The 18,658-nt window shown below is 39.6% G+C and overlaps 1 protein-coding gene across 1 annotated transcript; it reads left to right on the top strand.

The window, feature by feature from the left end:
• The first annotated feature begins 3,905 nt into the window (after positions 1-3,905).
• On the top strand, positions 3,906-8,846 carry LOC137965961 (U-box domain-containing protein 13-like). The gene is made up of 4 exons (XM_068812375.1): positions 3,906-4,294; positions 6,113-6,229; positions 6,630-7,085; positions 7,167-8,846. The coding sequence occupies exons 1-4, from the start codon at positions 4,022-4,024 to the stop codon at positions 8,343-8,345; spliced, it is 2,025 nt and encodes a 674-aa protein (XP_068668476.1). The 5' UTR covers positions 3,906-4,021; the 3' UTR covers positions 8,346-8,846.
• Positions 8,847-18,658: the final 9,812 nt, after the last annotated feature.

Here is an 18,658-nt window from a genome sequence, read left to right as displayed (position 1 = left end):
AGAGCACAATGATGCAGCAAAATGTAAGCATTATAATAATAGTAAAGTTCCTAAAGGGCTATGGGTAGAAGTATCCAATATAATAGTCTACAATATTAATTAGACTTCGTCTTTTGTCAATTAAAAAACTATTAATGAATGACTTTATGGGGAGCCTCTATCTTATAGATATTTTCTAATTCTTTGTGGCTATTTATCTATACACATTGGTCCCACATGGAAAAATAAAATTTCCCCAAACGGCTATTTGATGTATTTTTGTCAGTTATGACAATGTACCCAAGGGATATTGCTACTATGATTTTGTTACTCTATGAAATTATGTTTCTCAACATGTTACGTTTAATGAATCCCATGTTGCTAGTAATGATCTTGACCATCTTACGACTATTGCATATTACCTAAATACTTCTCTACCGTATCATTTATCTCTACCTGCTCGAAAACTATCCTACTCCTCGATCCATTCCTTAGTGACCTTCGGTTCCACCAACCATTGTCATTGTCTATCCTCAATGAGTTAACTTTGTTACATCCTTGAGTCAACTTGATGCCCCTTTGGAGCTTTTATTCCATGAAAATTCTTCTTTAACTTTGTTAAATTTGAACCCCCTTATTCTTCTCCCAATTCTCTAGATTCTTCTTTCAGTATCCATGAGCCTTCTTCTCGTTCTCCTGATACCTCTTTTTCTATATCTATTAGTTCACCATCTTCTTCTTCCAATTTTTATTGTTGCCCCTATCACCTTTTTTTGAATTATGACAACCTACTTGTATTCGTCAACCTTCCACTAAATATCAACCCACTAAAGATGTAACTTCTTTCCACTCCCATACTTCACTCTCAAGTTTTGAAAGTTTTCAAGCCCACCTACAAAGTTGTCACCTAGAATTCTTAGTAGGTTCAAACTATGCAAGAAAAAAAGTGCCACTATGCATTTGAATCACATATGAGATATTGATGCTCGTTTTCCTGATATTAATTATGTTGGCAGCAAATGGTGCACAAAGTTAAATATTGAGCAAAAGACAATCTTGATCGATATAAAGCCTGTTTGGTTTCTAAACGTTTTACCCAACGATGTGGAATAGATTATGCAAAGACATTTAGTCCAACTATGAAAATGTTATTATTTGCCTTATTCTTGTCCTGGCATTGACTTTCCAATGGTCTTTAGATTAGTTAGATATCAAAAATGTATTTCTACACAATGACCTTCCTGAGACAATTTCTATGGAACAATCGATGGGATTTTAAGAAATGTGATCATCATCAATAGGTCTGTCGCCTTAAGAAATCAATTTATGGTCTCAAACAAGCTTCTAGATTTTGGTTTCATAAATTTTATGAAGTTCTCCAATAGTAAGGTTTTGTTCAAGTTCCTTTTGATCATTCTCTCTTTCTTCATAGGCGTGGGTCTCTACTCACTTTTGTCATGGTTTATGTTGGCAATATTATTGTAACTAGCAGTGATTCAAAAATTTTTTGTGAGTTGAAATTTTCTTGGAACATGCACTTCCATATGAAAAAAATTGGGTTTGCATCAATATTTTATGGGGATTGAAATTTGTTGTAAAAATTTTGAGATTTACTTGGGTCAATCCAAGTACACTTTGTATAAATTAGACAGATAAATCCTTCTCACTTGCAAGCCCGTCTCTATTCATCTTGCAACATTTCTCAATCATTTGATGATTGTTACTCTACACCTGAGCATTAGGGTGACCTACTTTATTTTATGACAATCATAGATATCTTGCTTCAAAAATTTATCATATTTTTTTCATGACCATAGTAAACACATTGAGCTTGATTGTTATTTTATCAAAGAGAAAGTTGATTATGGTATTTTACAAAATCGTTATATTCCTACGAAGATGAGTTTGCTGATATTTTTACAAAACCACCTCCCTCTCACTAGCATCTATTTTTATGTTACAAACTTAGAGGGGTGTTAAAGATAATAAAGAATCTGCTAATTCCAAGACATTAGGGAGTTATTATTCTCACAATTTTCATCTAAAAATTTAGAAAATCCCACTAAAAGTATGGAAATTATGCAGTCTCCATTTACTCATGATGTTGTTCTATGTAAAAAAATACTTGACGAATGTGTTACTCTTTGAACGATAATAAAATTGAAACTATAAAATGCTGAAAAACTTATTTGATTTTCACTTGCTTTTGTCGACTAAGTTAACTCGAATACGAAAAAAAATTTCCTTCTTTGTTTTCTTTTAATTTTATTTTAATTATGCTTGATTTATCATAGGATCAACCCTCTAGAATGCCCCCAAAGTGACTTGTGCCCCCCAAATTTGAATCAACTCAATGAATCACATGACCATAGCAAACACATTGAATGCATATAAGCTACCAGGGGTGGCCATCGAATCGAGTCGAGCCCGAACCTGCCTATGTTCGAGTCGGGCTTGATTTAAATATTTCGAACTTGAGTTCAAGCCAAACTTAGCCTCGAGCCTAAAATTGTAATCGAGCTCGAGCCCAATAATTTTAACTGAGTTCGAGCTCAAGATCGAGCTGAGTTCAAGCTCCAACCTATATTTAAAATTTTGCATAAAATACATGTCAAATAAATTGTATATAAAAATTATCTATACACTCAACATAAAATTATTCATGCACACTGTTTACATAATAGACTATGTTAAAGAGAAAGGGAATGCAAGTCAGTGGCATTGTTTATCCACGATTACAGTGGTCAAAGACAATTAAGATCAGATACGGGGAGCCCACTTAGGTTCATGAAAGGATAATTTGTCACTTTTTTTTATTGAAATGAAGAACATATAAGAGCTCATAAAGCAAATCTGGATAAGAAAGTTTCCTTCCTTGGAGAACAGATCATCGAGATAGAGAAAAAGTTTAAGAAAAATGGTTTTGGATGACTTAATCGCATACCTATTTTTCATTTTTTTTTTCAGAGCATGGATTCATACAACAACAATTCTGAAATGCTACCAGATCATACTACCGGTCAGGAGAAGCAGAAGTAGGAAGTGCAAGACATATATTTAGGTTTGTCTAACATTCATACCAAACAATTAAAACACCCAAGTTCCCAACAAAATTACAATGGCAAAAAAATAAAAATCAATAGAACAGTAAGAACTGAAAAATAGAAAAATCAATAGTAGGGTGAAACTGAGAGCCATTACCTCCGACAAATGAGTAGGAAGAAGCTCCTAAAACAGTGAGGGGTTCGTCCATAGCAATTTGAATGTGAGATCGAAGATGAATATTTGAATACATCATATCCAGAGCAAATAAAAATGAAAAAAAATCATTGTTACGTCGGCAACGAAAAAAAATTAGAAGATAAAGAATAAAAGAACTTACCTATGTTATGTCACTTCCTTCGGCGAGAAAGAAGTTCGAAAGAAGAAATTGAAAAGGTTCCGAATCTCGACTTTCCCTATTCCCCTCGAAGAATGAAAGATGAAGAGTCAAATCGAAGACTCCTCCCTCCACGCTCGGATCCTTGTTAAGTTAATAATCCGGCTCGTGAGTTTTCAAACAGAATCATGGTTCGGTTGAGCTTGGTTCATTAACTTAAACAAACCTGATCGAGTTCACATAAACCGAATTGAACCAAGCCAAGCTCGCCCATTACTGCTAGGATGTTCTATTTTACATTCGACTTTTCTTTTCCTTTTCTAATTTGATTATACTAGTGGACTTGCTGCAATGTGGAAGCGCCATTAAAAGACATAATAACCTACTCAGCTAACAGGCTTCCAGAAGCCGACTCAAGCCGATCTAATCCACTCCTCACGCAGCAACCTAACTGAGGTTAACAACTCTAACCATAGTAAGGATGCTGCGCGACGAAAAGTCGGGGCGCCTGAAGTACGGTATGGCAGCGTCTTTCTCTCTCATGGAGTCCGGACAGGCGAAGAAGATTTGCTTCTGCCGTTGCTCTTTCTCTCTCTAGGGTTCTACGATTGCTAACTTCATCTTCTCTCTTCTTCCGGTTCTCTCCTGAGTGCTGCCCCTCTGATGGCGGAAGAGAAAGAGAAGGCACTTGTGCAGGACTTAATCAGCATCGTCAACGAGATCTCTTCCTTCTCCGAATTCAGAAATGCGTTCAAGAAGCAGTATTGCAATCTCGCTCGGCGGTTGAAGCTCTTGGCACCCATGTTTGAAGAGCTTAAAGAGAGTAAGGATCCGATCCTGGAAGATGCGGTTGAAACCTTGGTCACGTTAAGGGAGGCATTGGTGAACGCGAGGGACTTGCTCAAGTTCGGATGCGAAGGCAGCAAAATTTGCCTGGTTCGTGCTTTCTGACGTATTCTGTGCCTTTATTCGTTGAACTGGATTATGAGTGGTTGTTTCTTTTAATTATTTGATTGAGGTGTTATGCTGGTGTCCACCGCGCTTCTCAAGTGTAGGATTCATACTGAAAATTAAAAGTCTGTGATGGGATTTAAGTATCCCAATTTCTGCGATTCCAGGAGGAAGTTTCCGCTATTTCTGTGGCGACAACTTATATTGATTATTCTACATTCCAACTTCCTCGCCGAAATTAGTGATTGATTAGTGTATCGATGATGCCTTTATTGAGTCTGTGGATTCTGTATAAAGTATTTTGGAATTTCGTAAAAAAAATGAGCAGGATCGTTTATTTTCATTGGTGTGTCAGCTTCTGACATGCATACTTAACTTTTAATCTTGGTTTCATGGAATCGGTTTTATTGCTGACTGAAGAAGACTTCTTGAATTTTATTTAAAGATGAATGCTTGAAGGTTTTGAAGCTTGATTTGTTGTCCCTGGTTACGATACATTTGATTTCAGTTGTGTTTGATTGAATTATGGGACGTTTTTGCTCACGAGAATCTCTTCGGCATATTGATTCGTCAAAAAAATTTGAAAATCTCATTTTTTGTTTTCTAGTTGAGCTGAAGGTTTCTTTTTTCCAATGAAGGAGCTATTCTACATTTGTTATATGCTACCAATTTGAGTTCTATACTGTACTGATCCAAAATAGATATTTCTGATCTGAAACAAATATCTTCCTGGGTAACTTATCTTTTGTATACTTGCTGTTTTTTTTAATTCTCTAAATAATACAATCATTTAGCTTTTGTTTTTTTCAACAATTTTCTGGAAAAGAATTATTAGCGAGCAGCTTAATAGCATCTCTGTTGGGTTCATAGGATAAACATGTGCATATATGCAACTAAATATGGTCTTGCATATTGTGTATTAACTCATATATCTGAAATTTTAGTAAAAAAGAACATTGCTAGAAATGGGGATAAGTGGGTGGGATACTAAGGACCGTGCTATGGGAATGGTGGGAGGGGTATACAGATCAGGATAGAGCACCTTCTTTTATGAGGTAGGTGTAGCCTGTGGTTTATTCCTCTTATTCTTTTAATTTCTTCACTAGAGCTTTATTTTTTCATTTCTTCTTTGATATTTTGAAACTATACAGTTTTTGCTGCTGTGTAGAATTTCTATCGTTTTTTTCTCAATCCTTGGATAAATAGTCTGCTTTTTGGAAAAAAAAAAAAAGTTGGCAGATAATATGTAGAAGTTGCCCATTCAGTGATTTGAATTGGTTGAACCTACTCTCTTTTGCCTCAAAAGCCAACATCTTGTAGACTAATCTTGCCATGCCTACGTGACTCTTACTGTCAAACAAGGGACTTCATGTTTCCACAATTGTATGTTTTCAATTATTATTTTTAGCAGTTCTGTGGGAAGGGGGATGCTGAATGTTGTGACATTCATTTATACTGTCATGTGATATTCAATGTCAAGAACAGAACATGTAGCCTATGTCAAATGACACTTTTGTTTTGTTAGTAATCTGGAAGGTAGGAATTGCTTTTTGGTTAAACATTGGGGTTTCATGAGGTGGTATTCAAGGATTTATGCTGCGTTTGTATGACAGATATTCTTGCTTAATGGTTTGTGAAAGTAATGATTCTAGTCTGTTGTGCAAACATTTTCTTTGTTTTCTGAATGTTTTTGAGCAAACATTTGAAAATAAACTTATGAAGAAGAAGGTTGTTAAACCTTTAATCTAAATTGTGATAATGACAACCCCTTTATAATAAAATGTTGTTTTGCTTGTTTTGCAGGTCCTTGATAGGGAGCAAATAATGAACAAAGTTCAGGAAGTAACAACACAACTTGAACGAGCTTTGAGCGGGATTTGCTATGAGAAGCTTGACATATCAGATGAAGTTAAGGAACAGGTCGAAAGTCATTCTGGCAGAGTTCATTGTTTCATATTCACTTACCCAAGAGGGCCTAGGGGGGAAGTTTGTTCTCTTTCGCATCACTCATGTTGACATGAAAGAGTCCCCTATGCTAGGATTTGTTGCACTCTTCTGAGGAGTGAAAAAACCTCTGCTCGTAGTGCACGAGCAGTTGACATTTGCCTGGATGGTCATTTATATGGGCAAATTTTTTTTCAATGTACACATCTGTGTAACCAACAGTTTTGGGGAGGCACACTGCAGAACTACTTTATCTTCTCTATGTACACAAAAATTATCGTATATTTTATTTGTGTCAAGCTTTTATACAGGTCCAGTTTTTTTTTTTCACTAAATTTGTTTGAAGCTTCTAATTAATTGATTTTGCTGCATCCAGGTTGAGCTGGTGCATGCACAGTTTAAAAGAGCCAAAGGTCGGGTTGATTCTCCAGATGTTGAGCTGTACAGTGATCTCTATTGTGCATATAATAAGAGCACTGATGCTGACATAGATCCATCTGTGATAAGGCGATTGGCAGAGAAGCTTCAGCTTATGGGCTTGGCTGACCTCAAGCAAGAGTCGCTTGCTTTGCATGAAATGGTTGCTACAAGTGGGGGAGATCCTGGGGCCAATATTGAGAAGATGTCAATGCTACTAAAGAGGATAAAGGACTTTTTGCAGCCTGAAAACCCTGACATGAGTAGTAGTGCAACAGATGCATCTGTTTCTCCAAGTGGACCTGCACAATCATCTGCAGATGGAAATTGTAAATCTCCTGTCATCCCTGATGATTTTCGCTGCCCAATATCTCTTGAGCTGATGAAAGACCCTGTCATTGTGTCCACAGGGCAGGTACTTGTATTCTTTATAGCATGTAACATTTAAAATACCTGCTGTACATTTTATGTTTTAACAGTTATCTTTCTGTTTCAGACTTACGAGAGATCCTGCATTGAGAAATGGCTTGAAGCAGGACATGGAACATGCCCTAAGACACAACAGACACTCATTAGCACTGCCCTGACTCCCAACTATGTCTTACGGAGCCTCATTGCACAGTGGTGTGAAGCCAATGGCATTGAACCACCAAAACGGCCTGGAGCATCCTCTCGACCCAGTAAGCCTCCCTCATCCTGTTCACCCAGTGAGCGTGCAAAGATTGATGCCCTCCTTTGCAAGCTTTCCTCTTCCAATCTAGAAGACCAGCGTTCTACTGCTGGTGAGCTTCGCCTTTTGGCCAAACGCAATGCTGACAACCGAGTATGCATAGCTGAGGCTGGGGCTATACCTCTCTTGGTAGGACTCCTTTCCACGACAGATCCACGCACCCAAGAGCATGCAGTTACTGCACTCCTTAATTTATCTATCTGTGAAGAGAACAAAGGGTCTATCATATCATCTGGCGCAGTTCCAGGAATAGTACATGTCCTGAAGAAAGGCAGTATGGAAGCAAGGGAGAATGCAGCGGCAACCCTCTTCAGCCTTTCGGTGGTGGATGAAAATAAAGTGACCATTGGAGCATCAGGTGCAATTTCTGCCCTTGTTGCATTGCTGAATGAGGGCAGCCAAAGGGGTAAGAAGGATGCAGCAACTGCACTGTTTAACCTGTGTATATATCAGGGAAACAAGGGTAGAGCAGTGAGAGCGGGGGTGGTAGTCACCCTAATGAAGCTTCTGACTGAGCCTGGTGGAGGGATGGTGGACGAGGCTCTTGCTATTCTAGCAATCTTGGCAAGCCATCCGGAGGGAAAGGCAGCAATTGGGGCTGCTGAGGCAGTCCCTGTGTTGGTGGAGGTAATTGGGAGTGGGTCACATAGGAATAAAGAGAATGCAGCTGCTGTGCTGGTCAATTTATGCAGTGGAGACCACCAGCATCTGGCTGTAGCTCAAGAGCTTGGAGTGATGGCTCCACTCATGGAGCTGGCACAAAATGGAACAGATAGAGGTAAGAGGAAAGCAACACAATTGCTGGAGAGGATTAGCAGATATATGGAACAGCAGAAGCTGATGTCTTTGACGCAAGCTGAGGCTCAATCTCAGTCTCCCGCACAGGCACGGATACAGATGCAGCAGTCACAGTTATTGCAATCATCAGCAAATGTTGATAGATGATATCTCTGGTGGCTTGTTTCTTTGGGTGGTTCGGAAGAGCGATCAAGAGATTTTGTAAGATATGGAGATGGGAGGTGGAAGATCACTGACCCATCTCTTCCACCTCCCCATCTATGTTAAGTTATTGAAAAGGTTCCTCGTTGCTTGTGGCGTGCGGTTGGCAGTGATAGTTCCCAGAGGAAAAAAGGAAGAAAGGATGTGATCATTCTGTCCTTAAATACAAGATCGAACCATATGTAAGTCCTTAATTCTGCTTCCATGGGCGACTGGCATCTATAACCCGATAAATTGCCCATTCCGAGATCAGGAGCACCTTCCCTCGCCATTCTTTGTGATAATCAACTGTTTCTCGAATGTTACATTTGAAGGGGAAAAATCCCTGTTATAAAATCTGTATTCGATTTGTTTGATTATACAGATGCTTCTCAGTGGAGCCATCAATATTGTCATTGAATCTTATGCTAATGAGAATAAGGAGAAAGGACAGGATATTTTCAATAATATTGTCTCTTAATTGTAATTCCAGGATGTGCACAATCTAAATCATAGCTTTTTAGGTGCACTTGGTTCTAATTTAACCACCAAATTCAAAATATTTTTATTATTCTATATTTATTTATCATCCCATGCATGCATGTTGAATTCTTTTCACGGAGGAGAATTTTTCACAAATAGAAGTTATTCAAAGACAAATTAAATAAGCATAAAGGAAGAGGATGTATATACTTTAGTTTCCTAGTTATTAGGAAGGAATTAGAAAGGAGTTAGAAGCTTCTCTCTTTTCCCTTTTCTAAATTCACGTTTTCTCTTCTCTTGTACTCTCGCTATTAGAAATTTCACATGGTAACAGAGCAAATGATCTTAGCTTGGAGAAGGAGAAATTAGAAAAAAAGAAAAAGATGAGAAATCATTTCATCAGCATGATAGTTAATCCATCCTCTACTTTTTCTTTCTTCGTTTCTCTGAGTATTTCATCATTGTTTAGTTTATCTTCCTCTTGTTGGTGTCTACTCTTCCTTTTGTTCAACTTGATTGACTCTAATCAAGTGTTTGAATATGAGGATGGTGGAAGACAAAAGATAGTAGGGTATATTTGTAATTTACTTTAAGTTTTCAGATTTTAGTTTTTTGCTCTTGTAAAGAAGGACATCATCATAATTCTCGATTTAGTAGATTTAGGGCATGTTTGAAACCCATAGAAAAGAAAAGAAAAGAAAAAAAATAGGTGAAGTTATTTTTTTTTGTTTGCCAACAGAGAATCATTGAGAGAAAATAAAATACTTTCTTTCTTACTTAACAAATTTTCTCTCACAAAAAGATGGAATTTGGGGAGAAAATAAAAGAAATAGAAACTTAAAAGAAAACTTTAATCATAAAAAATTTAAAATATTACTAATTTTCTTTTCTTTTCCATTTTCCGTATGTATCCCTATTTTCTTTTCTCTCCACTTTCTGTATTCCAAACAAGAGGAAGGGTGAGACACAGGAACCCTAATTCATTTCTTGATTGACTTTAATCAAGTGTTTGGATTTCACAGATGGGATTTGAGGGTAGGGTATATTTTTAATTTACTTTAAGTTTTAGATTTTAGTTTTTTGCTCTTGTAAAGAAGGGCAGAATCATAATTCTCAATTTAGTAGATTTAGGGCATGTTTGGAACCCATGCATGCATACTTGTTGAATGCATGTCAGTGTAGAATTATGCTTCTTACTTGCGTTCTAAAAAGTCTATTTTTTCTTGAGAAAATCTTTTCATTTTGATTAAAAAGTAACCCACCCACATTATTGATTGTTTGTTTCCTTCAAAACTGTGAGAATAAGAAGAGTTGTGGAGAGAAGGTTTTAGGAGGAGAAAAAGAAGAGTGGCAAATTTGGAGAGAAATGAGGAAGATTAGGGTGATGGATATAAAAAATATTAATATTATAAGAATACCCTTTACCCTAATAAGAGTGAATACGAGACATAAATCATAACTAATTACATCAGTGCCATATTTATGAGATGATTATTTACCATTATGCCACCACTGTGTGGGCCTTCTCCTTAGTCTGTGGGCTTGAGCCCATCTTCCACACACTTGGACGTGTGGGCTTAGGTCCATCTTCCAACACGAGACTCAAGTTGGGGTCATCATAAATGATAGTTTGCTGCAAATGGTGTATAGTATTTTCCCTTAATAAGGAGTTCTAAACCAAAGACCTCAGGGTTCTCAGGTACTTCTATGGGATTGAAATTCTTCAGTCCATACATGGTATAATCCTATCACAAAGGAAGTACTACTTGATTTGTTGAAGGAGACAAGGATGCTTGGATGCAAGCCTACTGATACACTTATGGAACCTAATGTTAAGTTGTGTGTAGGAACTGGTAATGATGTTGATGTTCGTCAGTTTCAATGGTTAGTTGGGAAGTTGATCTATCTCACAGTCATAAGACTAGATATTTCCTATTCGGTTTGTGTTATCATCCAATATATGCATAAACTACAACAATCACATTGGGAAGTGTTGGAAAGAATCATTCGGTATCTCAAGAAAAGTCCAGGTCAAAGGTTGCTATATAAATGTCATGGTCATGCAAAAATTAAAGGCTTTGTTAATGCTGATTGGGTTGGGTCTTTTGATGATAGAATATTCACCTTTGGTTCTTGCACAACTATTGGGGGCAATCAAGAGTCCAGGAGAAGCAAAAAAACAAAATGTAATGGCTAAATTGAGTGCGGAAGCAAAATATCAAGCTATGACACTAGCAGTAAGTAAATTGTTATGGTTAAAATCATCCATGACTGATCTTGGGTTCCAGATAACCAAGACTATATAGCTTCATTGTGACAATCAGGTAATTGTCTATATTGTGACCTATCCAGTCTTTTATGAGCTAACTAAGTACATTGAGATAGACTGTAATTTCATACAAGAAAAAATTAATCCAGTATATCCCTTCAAAAAAATCAATTGGTGAACATCTTCACGAAGGCTATTGCTACAAAGTCAATCACAAATACTTACTCCAAGCTAGGAATGTTTGATGTTTTCTCCCCAACTTGAGGGGTAGTCTTGAAGCAATTTGAGTAGTATTCTATGTAATTATGAGAGTGAGTAACACAAGTTGTAATTATGTATTAGGACATTCATGCCCCACCTATATAAATAAGAAAGAGAGGGGGAGGAGCTGATTCATGTGTTCTCTCTTGACCCCTAAAGTTTCTCTCCTCGACTCGTACTCTTCTTACCTTCTCATTTTCATCTTATCTTCTCTTCTTCCTCTTTTTTTATTCTTTCTTTTTCTTCTTCTCAAACCAAGTTATTCATGGATTAAACCCTAGAATTTAATAGAAAATTTTTGAATGATCGTGCAAAATCTGAAGAAAAATTCGTCCGATGAAAAGAAAAAACTCAACATCCAAAAGAAAACTTATCTTTTCCATTCTTTTTCTTTTCTTTTTTTTCATCTTAAGATGAACGCTCTAATACCATTCTAAAATTTTCGTAACACAAGAATTAGGGCTGAAAGATATAAAAGAGAGAGCATATGAGAAAAAAAGGAAATTTTGTATTTATCACATATAATGAGTATATTACTATTCTATTTATAAAAAAAAAAACAACTAAAAATAAACTATCCCAATCTCAGTTAAACCAAAAATAACTCTTAAAGACAAAAACAATAAGTAGTATCACAAAGACTTTTTGCTCAAGACTTTTTATTATGAGATTGTTGTGGACTCAATAGCACACCGAGTCACACAACGAAGGTGGCAACAACAACTCACTCAATAGGATTTATTTCTTATATTACTTTGAGTAGGATTTATTTCTTATATTGTTTTAAGTAGGAGTTATTTCTAATTACTTTTATATGTAGGGGCATTATGGGGAATTATTGTAACCCTAACCCTAAAACTCCATGACGTGATTTATTTAAGGGAAAGGAATGAATGAAATAGATAAGCTTTGAGATTTTAGAATAACCTAGTGTAAACAGGTTGAGATCACCTTTTGATCTCGAGTATAGGGTTTACTCCAAAAATCCAACCTATCCTTCATCCTCCATTGCCATTCATCTTCACCCAAATTCATCCACCATCATCCCTACTAAGAAAAGGAGCTTCCTACCCCTTTTCCGAGTCCAAAGAGGAGGTCTGTCCTCCTTCTCGACAGCAGCAGCAAGAGAGGCCTCAAATCCTCCCTTACCGAGCAGAAAAGTGAGGATCTTCATCCTCATATCTTGAGCAATCCTGGTGCAACATGGGAGCTGATCATAGCAGCAAGAAAGAGGTAATAATCTATCCCAAACTCGTGCTTCAAGTTAATTCAGAAAGTAGGATTGCACTCTTAGCTAGAGCAGCAACAAAGAGGGCCAAACCCTCTTTGTCGTGAGCAAGAAAAGAGGGCAGTTTGCTCTAGCAAGCCCAGCGTTGCTGTGGGGTATCCTACCTATCACAGCAACTCGGTAAGACCCTCAAAAGAGGAGCTTTCCTCTTGGACGAGCACTGGTCAAAGAGAAAGACTTCTATACAGACCCTTGACGTGAAGTGAGTTTAAATTCTGAGTGCCGGAGTCTCAAGTTCCACGCCGTGTTACTCGATCCATGACCCGAGACCGTAACAACTTGGTATCAGAGCAGGGTAACATGGGGGATAATATCAGCAATGAAGAAATCCAAATCAGGATACAAAAGATAGAAGATAGCCTTGTAACAGCACAACCGGTGTTGGGGAAAGTTTGTGGTTTGGAAGAAGAGATGAGTCGAGTCATCAGCAAGCTAACGGAGTTGAAGGCAGAGAGACATCAAAATCCAGAAGTGAGAGAGGTTGCTCAACCATATCACAGAAGAGGGGAGCAGTGGCCTAGGCGCACTACTGTCCAAAGACCCCAGCATGGAGCCACAGTTCCAAGGTACACCAAGTTAGAGTTTCCCTCTTTCAATGGTTCAGTTGATCCCTTAATTTGGTTGCATAGATGTGGAAAAAAAAATTGAACCAAGGGACTACTAAATGGGATAAGGTGCAACTAGCCTCTTTCCATATGACAGATGAAGCCATGTTATGGGTTACTCAAGTAGAGAAAGAGAGACCAAGAATGACTTAGGGAGAATTTTAAAAGCTATGCACAGTTAGATTTGGCCCTCCCGCCAACAGCAACCCCTTGGGAGAGTTAGTCCTATTGAGACAAACTGGTTCGGTGGAACAATATCAAAAACTGTTCCAGGAAAAGTTGGCTCGTGCTGGTGAGAGGGTATTGGTTGACCAACAGGTCTCCCTATTCACAGCAGGTCTCAATGAGTATTTACGGCTAGAGGTAGAACTCCTTATGCCTACGGATTTAGCTCATGTAATGAATATGGTCCGAGCAATGGAACAACGACAACAGTTGCAGCAACGTAAGTCGGGTTGGTCGGGTGAGAGGAACACTTCCTCCACGTGGCAAGGGCGCCGCTATAATTCATCTCAGGGAGCATCTCCAGCAGCACCATCCAGACACACTCCAACTATGACTCGAGTAGCCGATCCCAACCCTGGTAATTCCCTACCGAGCTTTATAAAAAAATTAATGAGTGCAGAGATGGCAGAAAGGCGGTCCAAAAATTTATGTTATAACTGCGATGAGCAGTATCGGGTAGGACACCAATGTAAACGATTGTTTTGGCTCGAGGTGGAGGATTCAGAGGATCCAAAGGAGCCAGAGGATATTATCGAGGAGGAACCACCGGAGATATCCTTGCATGCTATTACTGGGCAGAAATCGCCTAATACAATGCAAGTCCGAGCTCATGTCATCGACCGAGAACTGGTGGGACTAGTTGACTCAGGGAGTACACACAATTTTCTGAGTTTGACAGCCGCACAGCATCTCCAACTCCAGATACACACTCATCCGACAACCACCGTCTCAGTGGCCAATGGCGAGAAGGTCCCTAGCTATGGGATTAGTAAGGCGGTAAATTTTTCCATTAGCTCTACTTCGTTTAATGCTGAATTTTTTGTTATTCCATTGGCAGGATTTGATATGGTATTAGGCATTAAATGGTTACAAACGTTGGGGCCCATTATGTGGGACTTTTCGGCTTTAACCATGAGCTTTGATTTGGCTGGGAGTCGGGTGCTCTTACAAGGCTGCCAGGTGGACAGGGCCCACCGCATGCACACTTTGCAGACACAGGAACAGCCTGACAGTACTAGTGAAGGTCTGGTTGAGGAGTTCTCTGACCTCTTCCAACAGCCTTTGGGTTTGCCTCCCCTGAGACACTGTGACCACAGGATCTATCTGAAACAAGGATCTGAGGTAGTGGTCGTGCGACCGTACCGTTACCCACACCTTCAGAAGGACGAGATAGAACGTCAGTGCTAGGAGATGTTGAAACAGGGTCTTATTCATCCCAGTCGCTCCCCGTTCTCTTCACCCGTCTTACTTGTGAAGAAACATGATGGGACATGGAGGTTCTGCTTGGATTATCGGGAGTTGAACGTGCAGAAAGTAAAAGATAGGTTTCCGATTCCAGTAGTGGATGAGCTCCTGGATGAGTTACATGGGTCGTGGTTATTCACTAAACTCGACCTCCATTCGGGATACCATCAGGTCCGGATGCACCCCTCTAATATCGAGAAGACGGCGTTCTGCACGCACCATGGCCACTTTGAGTTTGTCGTCATGTTGTTCGGGTTATCCAAAGTGTGCCAAGTGCTCCTCAACCGACTTGCTATATATCAAAATATAATAAAACAATACAAGAACAAATTTTCGAAGATAGGGGCTAAATACCTCGTTCATCAAAGCTTGAAAAGTTCTATTTGAAACATTCCAAGTGTTCTTTTGTGGCTTCACATGTGGGGTATCTAGGACATATTATCTCACATGAGGGGGTTACGGTGGATCCCGAGAATATCCGAGCTATTCACGAGTGGCCGCAACCATAGTCGTATTCTACATTATGAGGTTTTTTGGGTCTTGCAGGCTACTGCCGCAAATTTATTCAGAACTATGGGCCAATGGCAGTACCATTGACCAGTCTACTCAAGAAAAATTCCTTTATTTGGCATGAGGAGGCCACCAAGTCGTTTGTGGCACTCAAAGTTGCCCTCGCATCCGTGCCAGTATTACAACTTCCCAACTTTAACGAATTGTTCGTGGTAGAGTGCGACGCTTCGAGCGTGGGCATTGGGGCCGTTTTACGGCAACTGGGTCATCCTATTGCGTATTTTAGTAGACAATTGGCAGTCCGTCATCACAAGCTGGCAGCCTATGAGCGCGAATTGATTGGGTTAGCAAGGCGGTCCAACATTGGAGGCCTTATCTCTGGGGCCGGATTTTTCTCATATGCACGGATCACTACAGCCTTAAAATCCTACTAGAACAGCGTTTGATGACGTCGCCACAGCAGCACTGGATCAGTAAGTTGTTGGGTTTGACTTCTCGGTGGAATATCACGCGGGGAAATTAAATAAGGTGGCAGATGCCTTGTCACGGTGTTTTGAGGATCAGCAATCGATCTATTCGATCAGCCAGCCAAGATTTCTCATTCTGGACTTGATGAGATATGCACATGCCACTGACCCTGCACTGTAGGAACTGCATCAGAAGATTTCGGAAGGGACAATGAATTTGAAGTGGTCCATCCAAGATTCACTTATTTATTACAAGCAGCGGATTTTCCTTCCACCTGCATCCGAGTTGATTCCAGTTATTCTCTCGGCCTACCATGACAGTACACACGAGGGGATACAGAAGACCTTGCACAGAATTCGAGCTGATTTTTACTGGCAAACCATGAAACCCTCTATTGCGACTTATGTGGGCGACTGTCAGGCTTGCCAGCGCAACGAAGCCAAGCACTTGAGTCCAGCCAGTCATCTCCAGCCTCTGGCCCTTCCTACGCAGGTTTGGGCCGATATTTCAATGGATTTTGTGGAAGTCTACCCCTGTCCTGCAGCAAATCCGTACTTTTCGTGGTGGTTGATAGATTCTCCAAGTAGGGACATTTTATACCGCTGGCTCATCCTTATACAGTAACACGGGTTGTTCAGACTTTCCTAGAGCAGATAGTCCGCTTACTTGGAATTCCAGAATCCATTGTGAGTGACAGAGATGCAGTTTTCACGAGCATCTTTTGGCGGGAACTTTTTCGCTTGAGCGGGACTAAATTGAAGTTCTCCTCCGCCTATCATCCACAGACAGACGAGCAAATCGAGATATATTTACAGTGCTTGGTGGGCGATCGTCCGCGGCAATGGGTTCAATGGCTTTCGTGGGCCGAATACTGTTACAACACTTCGTTCCACTTAACCTTGCAATCCACTCCTTTTCGGGTTATATATGGTCGGGATCCACCTCGCCTTCTCTTGTACAACCCAGGGTCCACCCGCATGGACGCAATTGATCAGGCACTCATGGACTGGGATCTACTGCTACGAAATATCACAGAACAGCTATGACGCGCCCAAGCTCGGGTGAAGGATGTCTACAACAAAGGCCTCCGTGAGGTCTCTTTTGCGGTTGGGGAGTATGTGTGGCTACGGCTCCAGCCCTACCGTCAGCAGTCTCTTGCGGGACCTCCACGACATAAGCTCTCTCCCAAATTTTTCAGGCCATTTCCCATTCTTCGACGTGTGGGACCAGTCACCTATTAGCTCAAATTACCGGATACAGCCAAAATTCATGATGTGTTTCATGTCTCTCTATTGAAGCCACATTCTAGGGCGCAGCCGACAGCATTCCTACCACCGGTTGATAATGGCAAGGTTATTCTTAACCCAGCTGCGGTGTTACGAGTTCGACTGACCAATGACCATTGGGAGATTCTCGTTCAGTGGACGGACACTGACCCCGACGCAGCAACATGGGAACGTGTGGACATCTTCAAACAAGTCTACCCAACTTTTGAGCTTGAGGACAAGCTTTCTCCATGGGGAGGCAGATGTTGTGGACTCAATAGCACACCGAGTAACACAACGAAGGAGGCAACAACAACTCACTCAATAGGATTTATTTCTTATATTACTTTGAGTAGGATTTATTTCTTATATTGTTTTAAGTAGGAGTTATTTCTAATTACTTTTATATGTAGGGGCATTATGGGGAATTATTGTAACCCTAACCCTAAAACTCCATGACGTGATCTGTTTAAGGGAAAGGAATGAATGAAATAGGTAAGCTTTGAGATTTTAGAATAACCTAGTGTAAATAGGTTGAAATCACCTTTTGATCTCGAGTTTAGGGTTTACTCCAAAAATCCAACCTATCCTTCATCCTCCATTGCCATTCATCTTCACCCAAATTTATCCACCATCATCCCCACTAAGAAAAGGAGCTTCCTGCCCCTTTTCCAAGTCCAAAGAGGAGGTTTGTCCTCCTCGACAGCAGCAGGAAGAGAGGCCTCAAATCCTCCCTTACCGAGCAAAAAAGTGAGGATCTTCATCCTCATATCTTGAGCAATCCTGGTGCAACGTGGGAACTGATCATAGCAGCAAGAAAGAGGTAATAATCTATCCCAAACTCGTGCTTTAAGTTAATTCAAAAAGTAGGATTGCACTCTTAGCTAGAGCAGCAACAAAGAAGGCCAAACCCTCTTTGCCGTGAGCAAGAAAAGAGGGCAGCCTGCTCTAGCAAGCCCAGCGTTGCTATGGGGTATCCTACCTATCACAGCAACTCAGTAAGACCCTCAAAAGAGGAGCTTTTCTCCTAGCTGAGCACTGGTCAAAGAGAAAGACTCCTATACAGACCCTTAACGTGAAGTGAGTTTAAATTCTGAGTGCTAGAGTCTCGATCCATGACCCGGGACAGTAACAGAGATTCATAAAAAAGCTTGGTTATGTTAATTATTTGATTGTGGGACTACTTATTTTAAGAATCATGTAAAATTCTTTAATATTTTCTTTAATATAACTTAAATTATCATTAAATAAAACCGCGCGATGATACTTTTTTGCTTACACTTGGCCAAACACCTATTAAATCGTAGAACAGTAAATACCAGTTCTAACCTTACCGATTAACATTTATTTCATAAGAAAGGTATAACTAAACAAAGATAAAAAGATAAAAAAGTTAAGAACAACGGATGTCAACGAGGCTCTTAGTCACACAAGGAACAGGCGCTTTTTTTCTTTTAAAGACTGCCCACATAAAACAGGGTTGAGAAATGCAGACAATTAAACAGCTACTCCCATGATATTGGTCTATTCACATAAATTAAACCCACTTGACTTGATCTCCTTCCTACTCCCATGTGATTGATGAAAAGTAAGATTTGGTCCGAATGCATTCCAATAAACATCAGCCACGAACAACTACTGCAACTTGAAGACTCGGGACA

The sequence above is a fragment of the Aristolochia californica genome, unplaced genomic scaffold (genome assembly GCF_029961685.1).
Source record: "Aristolochia californica isolate CCGP_79_NKW_82.1479 unplaced genomic scaffold, dmAriCali1.0.hap1 SCAF_5, whole genome shotgun sequence".
NCBI lineage: Eukaryota > Viridiplantae > Streptophyta > Magnoliopsida > Piperales > Aristolochiaceae > Aristolochia > Aristolochia californica.
Note: the sequence above shows the minus strand (reverse complement) of the source record. Positions and strands in the feature narration are given on the sequence as shown.